Below are 16,162 nucleotides of genomic sequence, written 5' to 3'. Positions count from 1 at the left end.
AACTACAAAAACTGTACTAGCAAACCACCTGTAATCCAATGCTAACTTTTAAAATTGCCTATGAATTTACTTTTAGTGAGATCTTTACTTTTCCACAACAATTTGAGTTTCTGTCTAGTGTCCTATTATTTCACCTTGCAAGACTCCTTTAAGTGTTTCTTACAGTTGAGGTCTCAGTCAGTTCAGTCACTCAGCTGTGTCCAACTCTTTGCAACCCATGGACTACAGCATGCCAGACGTCCCTGTCCATCACCAACTCCCAGAGCTTACTCAAACTCATGTCCATAGAGTTGGTGATCCGATTCAACCATCTCATCCTTTGTCATCCCCTTCTCCTACCCTTCTGCCTTCAATCATTCCCAGCATCAGGGTCTTTTCCAATGAGCCAGTGACTCATCAGGTGGCCAAAGTATTGGAGTTTCAGCTTCAGCATCAGTTCTTCCAATGAATATTCAGGACTGATTTCCTTTAGGATTGACTAGTTGGATCTCCTTGCAGTCCAAGGGACTCTCAAGAGTCCTCTCCAACAACATAGTTCAAAATCATCAATTCTTTGGCACTCAGCCATCTTTATAGTCCAACTCTCACATTCACACATGGCTGTGGAAAAACCATAGCTTTGACTAGACAGACCTTTGTTGGCAAAGTAATGTCTCTGCTTTTGAATATGCTATCTAGGTTGGTCATAACTTTCCTTTCAAGGAGCAAGCGTCTTTTAATTTCATGGCTGCAGTCACTATCTGTAGTGATTTTGGAGCCCCAAAAGATAAAGTCTTTCACTGTTTCCATTGTTTCCCCATCTATTTGCCATGAGGTGATGGGACCACATGCCATGATCTTAGTTTTCTGAATGATGACTTTTAAGTTTTTTCACTTTCCTCTTTCAATTCATCAAGAGGCTCTTTAGTCCTTCTTTGCTTTCTGCCATAAGGGTGGTGTCATCTGCATAACTGAGGTTATTGCTATTTCTCTCCACAATCTTGATTCCAGCTTGTGCTTCATCCAGCCCAGCATTTCTCATGAAGTCCTCTGCATATAAGTTAAATAAGCAGGGTGACAATATACAGCCTTGACATACTCCTTTCCTGATTTGGAACCAGTCCATTGTTCCATCTCCAGTTCTAACTGTTGCTTCTTTGACCTGCATACAGATTTCTCAGGAGGCAGGTCAGGTGGTCTGGTATTCCCATATCTTTAAGAATTTTCCACAGTTTGTTATGATCCACACAGTCAAAGGCTTTGCCATAGTCAATAAAGCAGAAGTAGATGTTTTTCTGGAACTCTCTAGCTTTATCATGATACAACAGATGTTGGCAATTTGATCTCTGGTTCCTCTGCCTTTTCTAAATCCAACTTGAGCATCTGGAAGTTTACAGTTCATGTACTGTTGAAGTCTGAATTAGAGAATTTTGAGCATAACTTTACTAGCATGTGAGATGAGTGCAATTGTGCAGTAGTCTGAGCATTCTTTGGCATTGCCTTTCTTTGGGATTGAAGTGAAAACTGACCTTTTCCAGTCCTGGGCCACTGCTGAGTTTTCCATATTTGCTGGCATATTGAGTGCAGCAGTTTCACAGCATCATCTTTTAGGATTTGAAATAGCTCAACTGGAATTCCATCACCTCCACTAGCTTTGTTTGTAGTGATGCTTCTTAAGGCCCACCTAACTTTGCATTCCAGGATGTCTGGCTCTACATGAGTGATCACACCATCATGGTTATCTAAGTCATGAAGATCTTTTTTGTATAGTTCTTCTGTGTATTCTTGCCACCTCTTCTTAATATCTTTGCCTCTATTAGGTCCATACCATTTCTGTCCTTTATTTTGCCAATCTTTGCATGAAATGTTCCCTTGGTATCTCTAATTTTCTTAAAGAGATCTCTAGTCTTTCCCATTCTGTTGTTTTCCTCTATTTCTTTGCATTGATCACTGAGGAAGCCTTTCTTATCTCTCCTTTCTATTCTTTGGAACTCTGTATTCAGATGGGTATATCTTTCCTTTTCTCCTTTGCCTTTTGCATTTTTTCTTTTCTCAGCTACCTGTAAGGCCTCCACAGGCAATCATTTTGCCTTTTTGCATTTCTTTTTCTTGGATATGCTCTTGATCCCTGCCACCTGTACAATGTCATGAACCTCCATCCAGAGTTTTCAGGCACTCTGTCTATCAGATCCCTTGAATTTATCCATCACTTCCACTGTATAATCATAAGGGATTTGATTTAGGTCATACCTGAATGGCCTAGTGGTTTTCCCTACTTTCTTCAAATTAAATCTGAATTTGGCAATAAGGAGTTCATGATCAGAGCCATAGTCAGCTCCCAGTCTTGTTTTTGCTGACTGTATAGAGCTTCTCCATCTTTGGCTGCAAAGAATATAATCAATCTGATTTTGGTATTGACTATCTGGTGATGTCCACGTGTAGAGTCTTCTCTTGTGTTGTAGGAGGAGGGTGTTTGCCATGACCAGTGCTTTCTCTTGGCAAAACTCTGTTAGCCTTTGACCTGCTTTGTTTTGTACTTAAGGCCAAATTTTCCTGTTACTCCAGGTATGTCTTGACTTCCTGCTTTTACATTCCAGTCGCCTGTAATGAAAAGGACATCTTTTTTGGATGTTAGTTCTAGAAGGTCTTGTAGGTCTTCATAGAACCATTCAACTTCAGCTTCTTCAGCATTAGTGGTTGGGGCATAGACTTGGATTACCATAATATTGAATGGTTTGCCTTGGAAATGAACAGAGATCATTCTGTCATTTCTGAGATTGCATACATGTACTGCATTTTGGACTCGTTTGTTTACTATAATGGCTACTCCATTTCTTCTAAGGGATTCTTGCCTGCAGTAGTAGATATAATGATCATCTAAGTTAAATTCACCCATCCAGTCCATTTTAGTTCACTGATTCCTGAAATGTTGATGTTCACTCTTGCCATCTCCTGTTTGACCACTTCCAATTTGCTTTGATTCATGGACCTAACATTCCAGATTCTTATGCAATATTGCTCTTTACAGCATTGGACTTAATTTCCATCACTGGTCACATCCACAACTGAGTGTTGTTTTTGCTTTGGCTCCATCTCTTCATTCTTTCTGGAGTTATTTCTCCACTGCTTTCCAGTAGCATATGGGGCACCTACTGGCCTGGGGAGTTGATCTTTCAGTGTCCTCTCTTTTTGCCTTTTCACACTGTTCATGGGGTTCTCAAGGCAAGAATAATGAAGTGGTTTGCCATTTCCTTCTTCAGTGGACCATGTTTTGTCAGAACTCTCCATCATGACCCATCCATCTTGGGTGGCCCTACATGGCATGGCTGATAGTTTCACTGAATTAGACAAGGCTGTGGTCCATGTGATCAGATTGGTTAGTTTTCTGTGATTGTGGTTTTCATCTGTCTCCCCTCTGATGGAGAAGGATAAGAGGCTTATGGAAGCTTCCTGCTGGGAGAGACTGACTGTGGGGGAGACTGGGTCTTGTTCTGATGGGGGGCCATGCTCAGTAAACCTTTTAATCCAATTTTCTGTTGATGGGTGGGGCTGTGTTCCCTCCCTGTTGTTTGACCTGAGGCCAAACTGTGGTGGAGGTAACAAGGATAATGGCCACCTCCTTCCAAAGGTCCCATGCACGCACTGCTACACTCAGTGCCCCCAGCCCTGCAGCAGGCCACAGCTGACCCACACTTCTGCTGGAGACTCCTGGACACTCATGGGCAAGTCTGGGTCAGTCTCTTGTGGGGTCACTGCTCCTTTCTCCTGGGTCTTGTGTGCACAAGCTTTTGTTTGTGCCCTTCAAGAACTTGTTTCCCCAGTCCTATGTAAGTTCTGGAGGCTCTATGGTGGGGTTGATAGCGACCTCCTCCTAGAAGGCTTATGCCATACCCAGGTCTACTGCACCTAGAGCCCCTACCTCTGCAGCAGGCCATTGCTAACCCATACCTCCACAGGAGATACTCAAACATAGTTCTGGCTCAGTCTCTGTGAGGTCTCTGGGTCCTGGTGTGCACAAGGTTTGTTTGAGCCCTCTGAGCATCTCTGGCGGTTGTGGGGTTTGATTCTAAACGCATTTTCAACCCTCCTATTGTCTTACTTAGGTTTCTCCTTTGCCCTTGGATATGGGGTATCTTTTTTTTGGTGGGATCCAACATTCTCCTGTAGATGGTTGTTCAGCAGTGAGTTGTAGTTTTGGAGGTCTCAGAGGAGAAGAGGAGTGCACATCCTTCTACTGTGCCATGTTGGAGTCAAATATAAATCACATTTCTAGTTTTCATTCCAATCCCAAAGAAAGGCAATGCCAAAGAATGCTCAAACTACCTCACAATTGCATTCATCTCACATGCTAATAAAGTAATGCTTAAAATTCTCCAAGCCAGGCCTCAGCAATACATGAACCGTGAACTTCCAGATGTTCAAGCTGGTTTTAGAAAAGGCAGAAGAACCATAGATCAAATTGCCAACATCTGCTGGATCATTGAAAAAGCAAGAGAGTTCCAAAAAAACATCTACTTCTGCTTTATTGACTATGCCAAAGCCTTTGGCTGTGTGGATCACAATAAACTGTGGAAAATTCTTCAAGAGATGGGACTACCAGACCACTCTTGAGAAACCTGCATGCAGGTCAGGAAGCAACAGTTAGAACTGGACATGGAACAACAGACTGGTTCCAAATAGGAAAAGGAGTATGTCAAGGCTGTATATTGTCACCCTGCTTATTTAACACATATGCAGAGTACATCATGAGAAACGCTGGGCTAGAGGAAGCGCAAGCTGGAATCAAGATTGCCAGGAGAAATATCAATAACCTCAGATATGCAGATGACACCACCCTTATGGCAGAAAGTGAAGAAGAACTAAAGAGCCTCTTGATGAAAGTGAAAGTGGAGAGTGAAAAAGTTGGCTTAAAGCTCAACATTCAGAAAACTAAGATCATGGCATCTGGTCCCATCACTTCATGGGAAATAGATGGGGAAACAGTGGAAACAGTGGCTGACTTTATTTTTCTGGGCTCCAAAATCACTGCAGATGGTGATTGCAGCCATGAAATTAAAAGACGCTTACTCCTTGGAAGGAAAGTTATGACCAACCTAGATAGCATATTCAAAAGCAGAGACATTACTTTGCCAACAAAGGTCCATCTAGTCAAGGCTATGGTTTTTCCAGTGGTCATGTATGGATGTGAGAGTTGGACTATAAAGAAGGCTGAGCGCTGAAGAATTGATACTTTTGAACTGTGGTGTTGCAGAAGAGTCTTGAGAGTCCCTTGGACTGCAAGGAGATCCAACCAGTCCATCCTAAAGGAGATCAGTCCTGGGTGTTCATTGGAGGGACTGATGTTGAAGCTGAAACTCCAATACTTTGGCCACCTGATGTGAAGAGTTGACTCATTGGAAAAGACCCTGATGCTGGGAAAGATTTAGGGCAGGAGGAGAAGGGGACGACAGAGGATGAGATGGTTGGATGGCATCACTGACTCAATGGACATGGGTTTGGGTGGACTCCGGGTGTTGGTGATGGACAGACAGGGAGGCCTGACATGCTGCGGTTCATGGGGTTGCAAAGAGTCAGACACGACTGAGTGACTGAACTGAACTGAAGAGCATGAGAATGAGTGTTCATTACATTGGTTGTCATGTTCAACAGCTATAAACCCAAAATATTCTTAAGAGGTCAGAAATTCTCTGAGATATGTCCAGGTTCTCTGTTCCAAAGCCCAGCCAGCCCCACACACACCTCATTTCCCCAGAAGTTTGTGCATGTCCAGGAGTCTCCAGTGAAGGTGTGAGTCAACAGTGGCCTAGTGGTCATGGTCTCTCTCTGTTTTTATTACTGGAAAGGTCCTAATTTCTCCATAACTTTTGAAGAACAGTTTTTTTCTGGATAGAGGATTTTTGTTTGATAGTTGTTTTTTGTTTGTTTGTTTGTTTTCCTTTTAGCACTTTGAGTATATATTCTCACTGTCTTGGGGTTCTGAGTTCCTAATGAGGAATTTCATAATCTTGTTTAGAATCCTCTCTATGTGATTATTCTATCTCTTTCTTGCAACTTTCAATATTCTCTCTTTGTCTTTGTCTTTTGAAAGCATGAGTATTATGGGTTTCTTTGAGTTCATCTTAGGGTGCATTGAGATTTTGTCATGTTTATATTCACATCTTTAATCAAATTTGGATAGTTTTCAGCTGTTATTTTTCAGCTGTCACAGTTCCAAAGATTTTTTAGGCTCTGTTCATTTTTCTTTAGTCTTTTCTCTTTCTGTTCCTCAGAGACACTAATTTCCATTATCCTGTATTCAAGTTCTCTGATCCTTTCTTCTTTTTAGTCAAATGTGCCTCCCATGGATTTTTAAAGTCCATTATTGTACTTTTCAACTCCAGACGTTCCTTGAAGTTTCTTTCTAGTTATTCTGCCTCCTGTTTGAGATTTCCATGTTTCACACATATTCTCTTGACTTCATGATTTCTTCCTTTAGTCCTTTAAACATCTTTAAGCCAGTCATTTTGTTTTTGTTTTTCAAATATTACTGAGGGCCTACCTATGGGGGTTCGGAGAAGGCAATGGCACCCCACTCCAGTACTCTTGCCTGGAAAATCCCATGGATGGAGGAGCCCGGTAGGCTGCAGTCCATGGGGTCGCTAAGAGTCAGACATGACTGAGCGACTTCACTTTCACTTTTCACATTCATGCATTGGGGAAGGAAATGGCAGCCCACTCCAGTTTTCTTGCCTGGAGAATCCCAGGGACGGGGGAGCCTGGTGGGCTGCCATCTATGGGGTCGCACAGAGTCGGACATGACTGAAGCGACTTAGCAGCAGCAGCAGCACCCATGGGGGTTAGGCATGAGGCCTCTGTGAAGTCAAAGCAGGCGCCAGTGGAGAGGCATTATTTGACCTCCTTCTGGAGGCAGTTTGTTGGTATGGCCACATTTGTTCTTGTGGCAGGTGGCAGCGTGAAGATTTAGGTGAGCATACACTTGTGGGAGATCATTTGCAGCAGTATATTTTGGGGCAATCTTGCAGAAGGAAGTTCTCAATGATGCCACCCCACAGGCAAAGCACCAAATGCAAGGTGGATTTTTTTTTTAATTGTTGATTAATGGCTCTGTGCTGAATATCAGCCTGATGTACAAACTGAGACATATTTCCGGTCTTTCCTGAGCCATGCCCTAGGCACACACTGTCACCTTGTCATTTTCCTGCATGTGCAGTTGCTTGTGAAGGTCCTAGTATTCAGTGTCTGGCCCCTATAAGGGGAAAAACTAAAAAAGAAGTGGGGAACAAAGGGCACTTGATATTTAAGCCCCTTGAAGGTTACTTTAGCCAGGGCAGAAGGGGATTACAAGAGTAGGGGGAGGTGTGTCAAAAATGGCTACCTGTTTCTTTGTCTAATTATCTGTGATCAGAAGCAGCTATTAGTGATAAGAACACAGATCCTCATATCTGGAGGACAGGGTCCTTTTTGGACACCTTGGCTCCCACAAGCAACTTGTAAGCTGCTCTGGGAACACACGCAGAGAACCCCGCCACACGGCTATGGGTGAGGATGGGTAGCTACCACCGTGCTAAGGTAAGAGTTGAAATGGACCAAAATAAGACAATTTGCCTAAGTCTTCACTTGAACATTGTAAACCATCAACAGAAGTCAGATTTCTAAAATAGTGACATCAGGCAGATTCTACCCGTGCAATTGTTATCAAGGTGGGGAGACAGATTCCTGATGCCTCTTAAATTGCCATCATACCAGAAATAAACATTATAATCTAGAATCAATGAATGAGTCTTGTAGAAGAGTCAGCTGGAAGCAGATAGGGTATATTTAACTTAATCAATTAGAAATAAAGGAATATTCAGTGAGTATTTATAGAGAGAGACCCTGCTAGGTACTTTGAGGAATGCCAAAACTTTAATACATAGATTCTTCCTAAAGAGGTTGTATCCTTCTTGAGAAATACAGCACATACAGAGAGGCATCAAAGCATAATAGTAAGTGAGAAGAAGTATCAAATACATAGAATCACTCACAATCATTACAGTGAACTTCCAGAAGGAGGAGAGTGTGTATTGTGAATTTAAATCATCAGAGAAGATTTCATCAAGTAGGAGTATTCCTGTGCTACTCCTAGGAAGGTGAAGACATACCTCGGAGGTATTACAGGTTCAATTCCAGACCACTGCAATAGAGCAAGTCAAATGAATTTTTTACATATGTTTACACTATACCATAGTCTCCTAAGTATGTAATGGAATTATGTCTAAAAAATGTACATATCTTAATTTTAAAATGGCATATTGCCAACATTATTAGGGCTTCCCTGGTGACTCAGATGGTAAAGAATCTGCCTGCAATGTGGGAGACCCAGGTTCAATCCCTGGGTTGGGAAGATCCCTGGAGAAGGGAATGGTCATAATCTGAACCTTCAGTGAGTCATGGTAGTAACATTAAATACCATTGATCACAGATGACCACAACAAATATAATAGTAGTAATAAAGTTTTAAATATGTGATATTTATCAAAATGTGACAAGAGAAATAAAGTGAGCAAACATTGTTGGGAAAATGGCACAAATAAACTTGCTTGATGCAGGGTTGCCACACACCTTCAGTTTGTTAAAATCTCAGAAAGTTAAGAGCAATAAAATAAGGTGGGTTTGTATTCTGATCTAAAAAAAATATTAATATAAGTTAAAATTTACCTAGTACTCACTATGTGCCAGAGACTAACTCATCCAATCCTCAGAACAATCCCACGAGTTATGTAGGGGAAGCATTAAGGAAGCATTAAGGGATTTCCCAGAGAAGGAAATGGCAACCCACTCCAGTATTCTTGCCTAGAGAATCCCGTGGACAGAGGAGCCTGGTGGGCTGCTGTCCATGGGGTCGCACAGAGTTGGACACAACTGAAGCGACTTAGCAGCAGCAGCAGCATGGGATTTCCCAAGCTCAAGGCAGTCATGGAGCTGGAACTTGAATCCAGGCAGGCAAGTTCTAGGGCCTCCATCTCTCTGCTCAGCCCTTACTGAGCAAATTGGTGTGAGCAAAGAGTAGAAGTCAGTGTGTAATACACTTGCCAGAGGGAGCAGAGGGGCTGTACTGACCAGTGTGACAGTAATTTACACATTTTACTGTAGGCCAAAGTGGCTCCACATGCAGAAACTCTTTGATTGAGTTGCAGATTTAGGATATCCATTATATTAAGAAATTTCTCACTCAAATTACTATAGTACAGAAAAACCATCATATAAAACATTTTTGATTATTATATACATCTTGTAATTGCTTAAAGGACATGCTAACTTTTTTCTCTCATTTAGTTTTTATCTGATTGGAGCAAAAATTATATATTGTGAAATTTCTGGAGATAATGTGAACTGGAGTGATAATCTCCCAATTTGTGAAAGTATGTATGTCTTCTCTTTAGAATATAGAGCAGCAGTTCTCAAACTTTATGACCTCTTTATGCTTTTAAATTAACATAGACACCAAAGAACTTCTCTTCATATGGATTATGTCAATTGATATTTATTATATTGCAATTAAAAATGAAAAGTTTTAAAAATAATTATTAATTCATTTTTAAGAAGTGTTAGCTGCAATACATATATACATATTTTTATGAAAAGTCAAGATTTTCCAAAACAAATAGTAGGAATTGTGTCATTGTTTTATATTTTTGCAAGTTACTTCAATATCTGGTTTAACAGCTGTATATGAAAAATTTAACCATACATCATCGGAATGAAAGTGAAAAATGATAGTAATATTCCATATTAATGTGAACAACCAATTTGTGATTGGAGATATTTATAAATCATAAAGTATTTTTCAGCTAGCACTGAGTTACCTTTTTAATCACAAGTATATTTTAGCATTAAATTGTCAGCATCTTTCATGATGATAAGAGCAAAACTTAGCATGGCCTTGTAGATAAATATGTATTTCATATTTCAGAAAATAAGTTTTTTCTACATTAATGGCTTGAATTTTGGATAATTCATATTCATATAGAGGCTTTCTTCTAAACAGATATTGAATTCAAAACTGGAGTATATTAATCATATGTTAATGAATTATATGAAGGCAATTCATAGGACTTTGCTAATGCTGTCTTAATATTTTACTTTTACTTCATGTCCTTTTTCCTCCCTTTTTAAGTAATTCTGTGTGCAGCACCTGGAAATATAACAAATGGAAGATTCACCCAGTATAAGGAAGTATATCAATATAGTGAAGTAGTAATATATAGGTGTAATCCTTCTAATGGACCAGATGAATATTCTCTTATTGGAGAAACCACCCTTATTTGTGTTGATCATAACAGATGGAGCAGTGACCCACCAGAGTGTAAAGGTAATAATATTTCCATGTATTTCCTCCTGAATCTAAAAACTGTGGAAACACTTCAAAAATATGTTTATCTACAAGTAAACAAAAGATTCCCATGTAATTGCTCCTCCTGCTAAATTGACCTCTAATTTAATTTAATATTGCTCAAATCAAATTTAAAAAGTTCTAATTGTAGAGTTCCCCACCAGTCACTCAACATGTTCTTGGCATTTCAACTTATATATCATGAACTACTGTGTATATGCATGAGCTAGAACTTTTGGATTTGTTGTTGTTGTTGTTGTTTGTTTGCAAGCATCAGAAAACTCAACACACTGTGGCTTAAAAAACAAGAAAGTTTTATCTTGTAGTATAAGACCTCTGAGAGTTCGGGCTACAGGAACATTAAAAGACTAACCTTCTCACTGATAAGATTGTTAAACTCTGGACAAAGCTTATTTTAACAACTTCACGTTAGCTGAAAGTGGGGAGACACTGGAGGGGATGTGGCTCTTGATGAAGGATCCACTGAATGATAGCAAAATATTTAGTTTCTCCCAGTGTACAATGGGACATTCTGTAATATCATTTTTAGGTAATATTTTTAACATATTTATTTCCAAAATATTGAAACTAGTACCAGTACATTAACCTGATCACAATGGGATGAATGTAGAAATCAAACCAAATACTTGAAAAGTGTGCAAGACACTTTTAAGTAACCCATTAGTCAAAGAAGCAGTCACAAGGGAAATAGAAACTGTTTTTAATTGATTAAAAATGAACAGCATATTAACATACCAAAATTTGTGGGATACAGCAAAAGTTTTGCAAAAGTTTTGCTCAGAGGATATTTATAATATGAAATACTTATGTTGGAAAAACAGAAAAGTTTGAAATCAGTCATCTATGCTTCTACCATTAGAAATTTAAAAAGAAGAGCAAATTAAATCTAAAATAAGAAAACAAAAGGAAATAATAAAATTGGAGAGCCATCAAATTGAAAAGAGAAACAAAACAGAGATAAAGAAATCAGCCTGGTTTTTGGAGAATATGGATAAAATAGATAAATCCATAGACAGTCTGACAGGAAAACAAAGACAAAATCACCGATATCAAGATTGAAAAGGAGAACATCAAAAAATATCCTATAGATGTTTAAAGAATAATAATGAGTCCAAAAGACTGTTCTATACATCTATGTCTCTTTTGCTGTCTCGCATACAGGGTTATCATTACCATCTTTCTAAATTCCATATATATGTGTTAGTATGCTGTATTGGTGTTTTTCTTTCTGGCTTACTTCACTCTGTATAATCAGCTCCAGTTTCATCCACCTCATTAGAACTGATTCAAATGTATTCTTTTTAATGGCTGAGTAATACTCCATTGTGTATATGTACCACCGCTTTCTTATCCATTCGTCTGCTGATGGACATCTAGGTTGCTTCCATGTCCTGGCTATTATAAACAGTGCTGTGATGAACATTGGGGTACATGTGTCTCTTTCAATTCTTGTTTCCTCGGTGTGTATGCCCAGCAGTGGGATTGCTGGGTCATATGGCAGTTCTATTTCCAGTTTTTTAAGAAATCTCCACACTGTTCTCCATAGTGGCTGTACTAGTTTGCATTCCCACCAACAGTGTAAGAGGGTTCCCTTTTCTCCACATCCTCTCCGGCATTTATTGCTTGTAGACTTTTGGATCGCAGCCATTCTGACTGGCGTGAAATGGTACCTCACAGTGGTTTTGATTTGCATTTCTCTGATAATGAGTGATGTTGAGCATCCTTTCATGTGTTTGTTAGCCATCTGTATGTCTTCTTTGGAGAAATGTCTATTTAGTTCTTTGGCCCATTATTTGATTGGGTCGTTTATTTCTCTGGAATTGAGCTGCAGGAGTTGCTTGTATATTTTTGAGATTAGTTGTTTTTCAGTTGCTTCATTTGCTATTATTTTCTCCCATTCTGAAGGCTTTCTTTTCACCTTGCTTATAGTTTCTTTTGTTGTGTAGAGCTTTTACTTTTGATTAGATCCCATTTGTTTATTTTTGCTTTTATTTCCAATATTCTGGGAGGTGGGTCATAGAAGATCCTGCTGTGGTTTATGTCAGAGAGTGTTTTGCCTATGTTCTCCTCTAAGAGTTTTATAGTTTCTGGTCTTAGGACTCTGTGGGAGAGGGAGGTGGGGGGGATGATTTGGGAGAATGGCATTGAAACATGTATAGTATCATATAAGAAATGAATCGCCAGTCCAGGTTTGATGCAGGATACAGGATGCTTGGGGCTAGTGCACTGGGATGACCCAGAGGGATGGTATGGGGAGGGAAGCGGGAGGGGGTTTCAGAATTGGGAATACATGTACACCCGTGGCAGATTCATGCTGATGTATGGCAAAACCAATACAATATTGTAAAGTAATTAGCCTCTAATTAAAATAAATAAATTTAAATTTAAAAAAAGAATAATAAGGAAAAAAAAAACCACTGTATGCCTATAAATTTGACAACTTAAACCTTCTCACAAAGAGTACTGCAAACCGTGTACCCTTACTGGTGAACTCTACCAAACATTTAAGCAATAAATAATGGCAGTTCTACACAAAGCCACTGGGCCTCCCCAGTGGCTCAGCAGTAAAGAATCTACCTGGATTGCAGAAGTGTCAGGGGCCACGGGTTCCATCCCTGGGTTGGGAAGATCCCCTTGAGGAGGACTGGCAACTCACTCTAGTATTCTTGCCTGGAGAATCCTATGGACAAAGGAGCCTGAGGGGCTACAGTCCATAGGGTCACAAAGAGTTGGACACAACTGAAATGACTTAGCATGCACACACACACACACACACACAAACACAAGGCCTTAAAAAAATACAAGAGGAGAGAATCTTTCACAATTCATTTCAAGGACAGCATTGCCCTGATGCAAAAACCAGATGTACAACATAATGATTCCACATTTACATACATAACAAGATGATCACCATGATGTCTAGTTCCCATCTGTCACCATTTAAAATAAGTACAGAATTGTTGACTGTATTGTCTAGTCTGTGTATCATAACCTCATAACTTAATTTATTTTATAACTAGAAGATTTTGCATTTTATTTTTTTTTTTTTATTTTTTTTTTTTTTGACACAAGAACAGTTTTATTGAAATCACTGAACACTTGTGCAGTACTCAATATCAGGATTTTGAGACGTTTTAGACAAAAATCTGTTTCCCTTTAAACGGATGAAGAAACCGGATCCTAGTTGGTGGAAGTTAATGCTTGTATCACACAGCTAATGGGAGGTAGAATTCTAAAATTTGCTTCCAACTTCCACCCGTACCTGACCATGCCAGCTAGAGCGTCTATTTTTGTGTTGCCTAAGTTTAAGGACCATATAATCTGGATTAACTTTACAACAATAATTTAAAAGATAGAGAAGGATCCCATATTACAGAAAATTTTAAATCGACTATTTTACCATTTATACAATGAAGAAAACTGACAATGGGACAGGCCAGTGGTCAGCCAACACGCAACACAATGTGTTAACAAACGGCCAAAAGACTGATGGGCATCACTTATTTCCTCCCATGTTACATCTTGCCTTTTTTGGAGGGAGGAAGGAATAAAAAGGCAGATTGATTCAAACCTATTAAATATACCAATTAAGTTTATACTTTCTTTTCTGAAATTAATATTTGAGTGGAACATGTATTAATTATTCACATAACACTAGCTTTCTACTGCAGTTTAAGAATCCACTTATTTTCCTCCTCTTTCCAGCCACCTCCTCTCTGCCAATCACTAGTTCTCTGTATTCATGAATCTGTTTCCTTTTTGTTTTATTAGTTTATTTTTTTTATTTTGTAGATCCCACATATAACTGAAATCACATTGTGTTTCTCTGACTGACTTATTTCACATTGCATAAGTGGACATCCCACTATGTCCATCATCGCTGTTGCAAGTGGCAAGATTTCATTCTTTTTATGACGAGGTAATACTCCATTTTATATGTACCATATCTTCTTTATTCACTATCCTATCAGGGCACTTAGGTTGCTTTCATATCTTCAGTTCAGTTCAGTTCAGTCGCTCAGTTGTGTCCGACTCTTTGCAACCCCATGAATCGCAGCACGCCAGGCCTCCCTGTCCATCACCAACTCCCGGAGTTCACTCAGACTCAGGTCCATCGAGTCAATGATGCCATCCAGCCATCTCATCCTCTGTCGTCCTCTTCTCCTCCTGCCCCCAATCCCTCCCAGCATCAGAGTCTTTTCCAATGAGTCAACTCTTCGCATGCGGTGGCCAAAGTACTGGAGTTTCAGCTTTAGCATCATTCCTTCCAAAGAAATCCCAGGGCTGATCTCCTTCAGAATGGACTGGTTGTTCTCAAGAGTCTTCTCATATCTTAGGTATTGCAAAAAAAAAAAAAAAAAAAAAAAAAAATGCTGTAATGAAAAAAGGGCTGCACAAATCTTTTCGAATTAGTGTTTTGTTTTCTTTGGGTTAGTACCCAGAAGTAAAATTGCTGGATCCATAGTTCTATTTTCCTCAGTCTTTGGCTCATTTTATTTATTCCTATAGAGTATCTTTTGAAGCAAAATTTAGCTATTCTTTAAATGTGTAATAGAATTCATCTGCAAACCCACGGAGTCCTAGATTTTGTTTGCTGGAAATTATTTACTAATTCAATTTCATTACTAGTAATTGTTCTATCCCCATTTTCTATTTGGAGACGGCAATGGCACCCCACTCCAGTACTCTTGCCTGGAAAATCCCATGGACGGGGGAGCCTGGTAGGCTGTAGCCCAAGGGGTCGCTAAGAGTCGGACACGACTGAGCGACTTCACTTTCACTTTTCACTTTCATGCATTGGAGAAGGAAATGGCAACCCACTCCAGTGTTCTTGCCTGGAGAATCCCAGGAACGGGGGAGCCTGGTGGGCTGCCATCTATGGGGTCACACAGAGTCGGACACGACTGAAGCGACTTAGCAGCAGGAGCAGCAGCAGCAGCATTTTCTATTTCTTCTTGACTCAGCATTAGCAGATAATATCTTTTTAGGAATTTATCCACTTATTCCAGGTTTTCCAATTTTGGATATATAATTATTCACAGTATTCTCTTATGATCCTTTGTATTTCTGTGATATTGATAGTAACTTCTCTTTTATTTTTTATTTATCCTTTCTTTTGTTTCTTGATGAGTATGGCTATATGTTTGTCAATTTTATCTTTTCAATGAACCAACTCTTATTTTCATTGATTTTCAGTCTCAATTTCATTTATTTCCACTCTTTTCTTTATTATTTTAACCTTCCACAAACTTGCAGAGAGGGTTGTTCTATTTTTTGTATATAGGTGTAAATTTAGATTGTTTACTTGAGATTATTCTTGTTCTTAAGGTAGGCCTGTATGGCTACAAATTTCTGTCTTAGAACTGTTTTTCCTGTGTTACATAGATTTGGAATGGATTGTCTCTATGTTTGTTAGTCTTAAGATATCTTTTATTTCCTTTTTAATTTCTTCAGTCAACTACTGATCGTTTAGAAACATGTTTCTTTCGGTCTCCATGTGTTTTTAGCCATTTTTCTTCTGGTGGTTGATTTGTAGTTTCATACTATCATGGCTGGAAGAGGTGTTGGACCACAGATTCAAATGTAAAACCTAAACTGTAAGACTTATGAGAAGACAGAAAATATTTGTGAGTTAGCAGAGATTTCTTCAAAAACCTTAAAAGCATTATTCTTTAAAGAAAAACAAACAAACAAAAAAAGACTGGATTTCTTAAAAACTGAGAACTTCTCTCAAACACACTGTTTGAAGAAAGAAAAAACTTATCATAGACTGGGAGAAAATATTTGTCA

At 39.2% G+C, this 16,162-nt stretch overlaps 1 protein-coding gene across 1 annotated transcript in view; it reads left to right on the top strand.

The window, feature by feature from the left end:
* The window catches only part of LOC129654326 (uncharacterized), a 43,443-nt gene that overhangs the window by 15,779 nt on the left and 11,502 nt on the right, over positions 1–16,162 (top strand). Inside the window, exons 4-5 of the mRNA XM_055583814.1 lie at positions 9,295–9,380; positions 10,136–10,330. Of these exons, the coding sequence (XP_055439789.1) occupies positions 9,295–9,380; positions 10,136–10,330 (281 nt within the window). The remainder of the gene's footprint in view (positions 1–9,294; positions 9,381–10,135; positions 10,331–16,162) is intronic.

This window comes from Bubalus kerabau, chromosome 5 (genome assembly GCF_029407905.1).
Source record: "Bubalus kerabau isolate K-KA32 ecotype Philippines breed swamp buffalo chromosome 5, PCC_UOA_SB_1v2, whole genome shotgun sequence".
Taxonomy (NCBI): Eukaryota; Metazoa; Chordata; class Mammalia; order Artiodactyla; family Bovidae; genus Bubalus; species Bubalus kerabau.
This window is presented reverse-complemented; position numbering and strand designations above follow the sequence as displayed.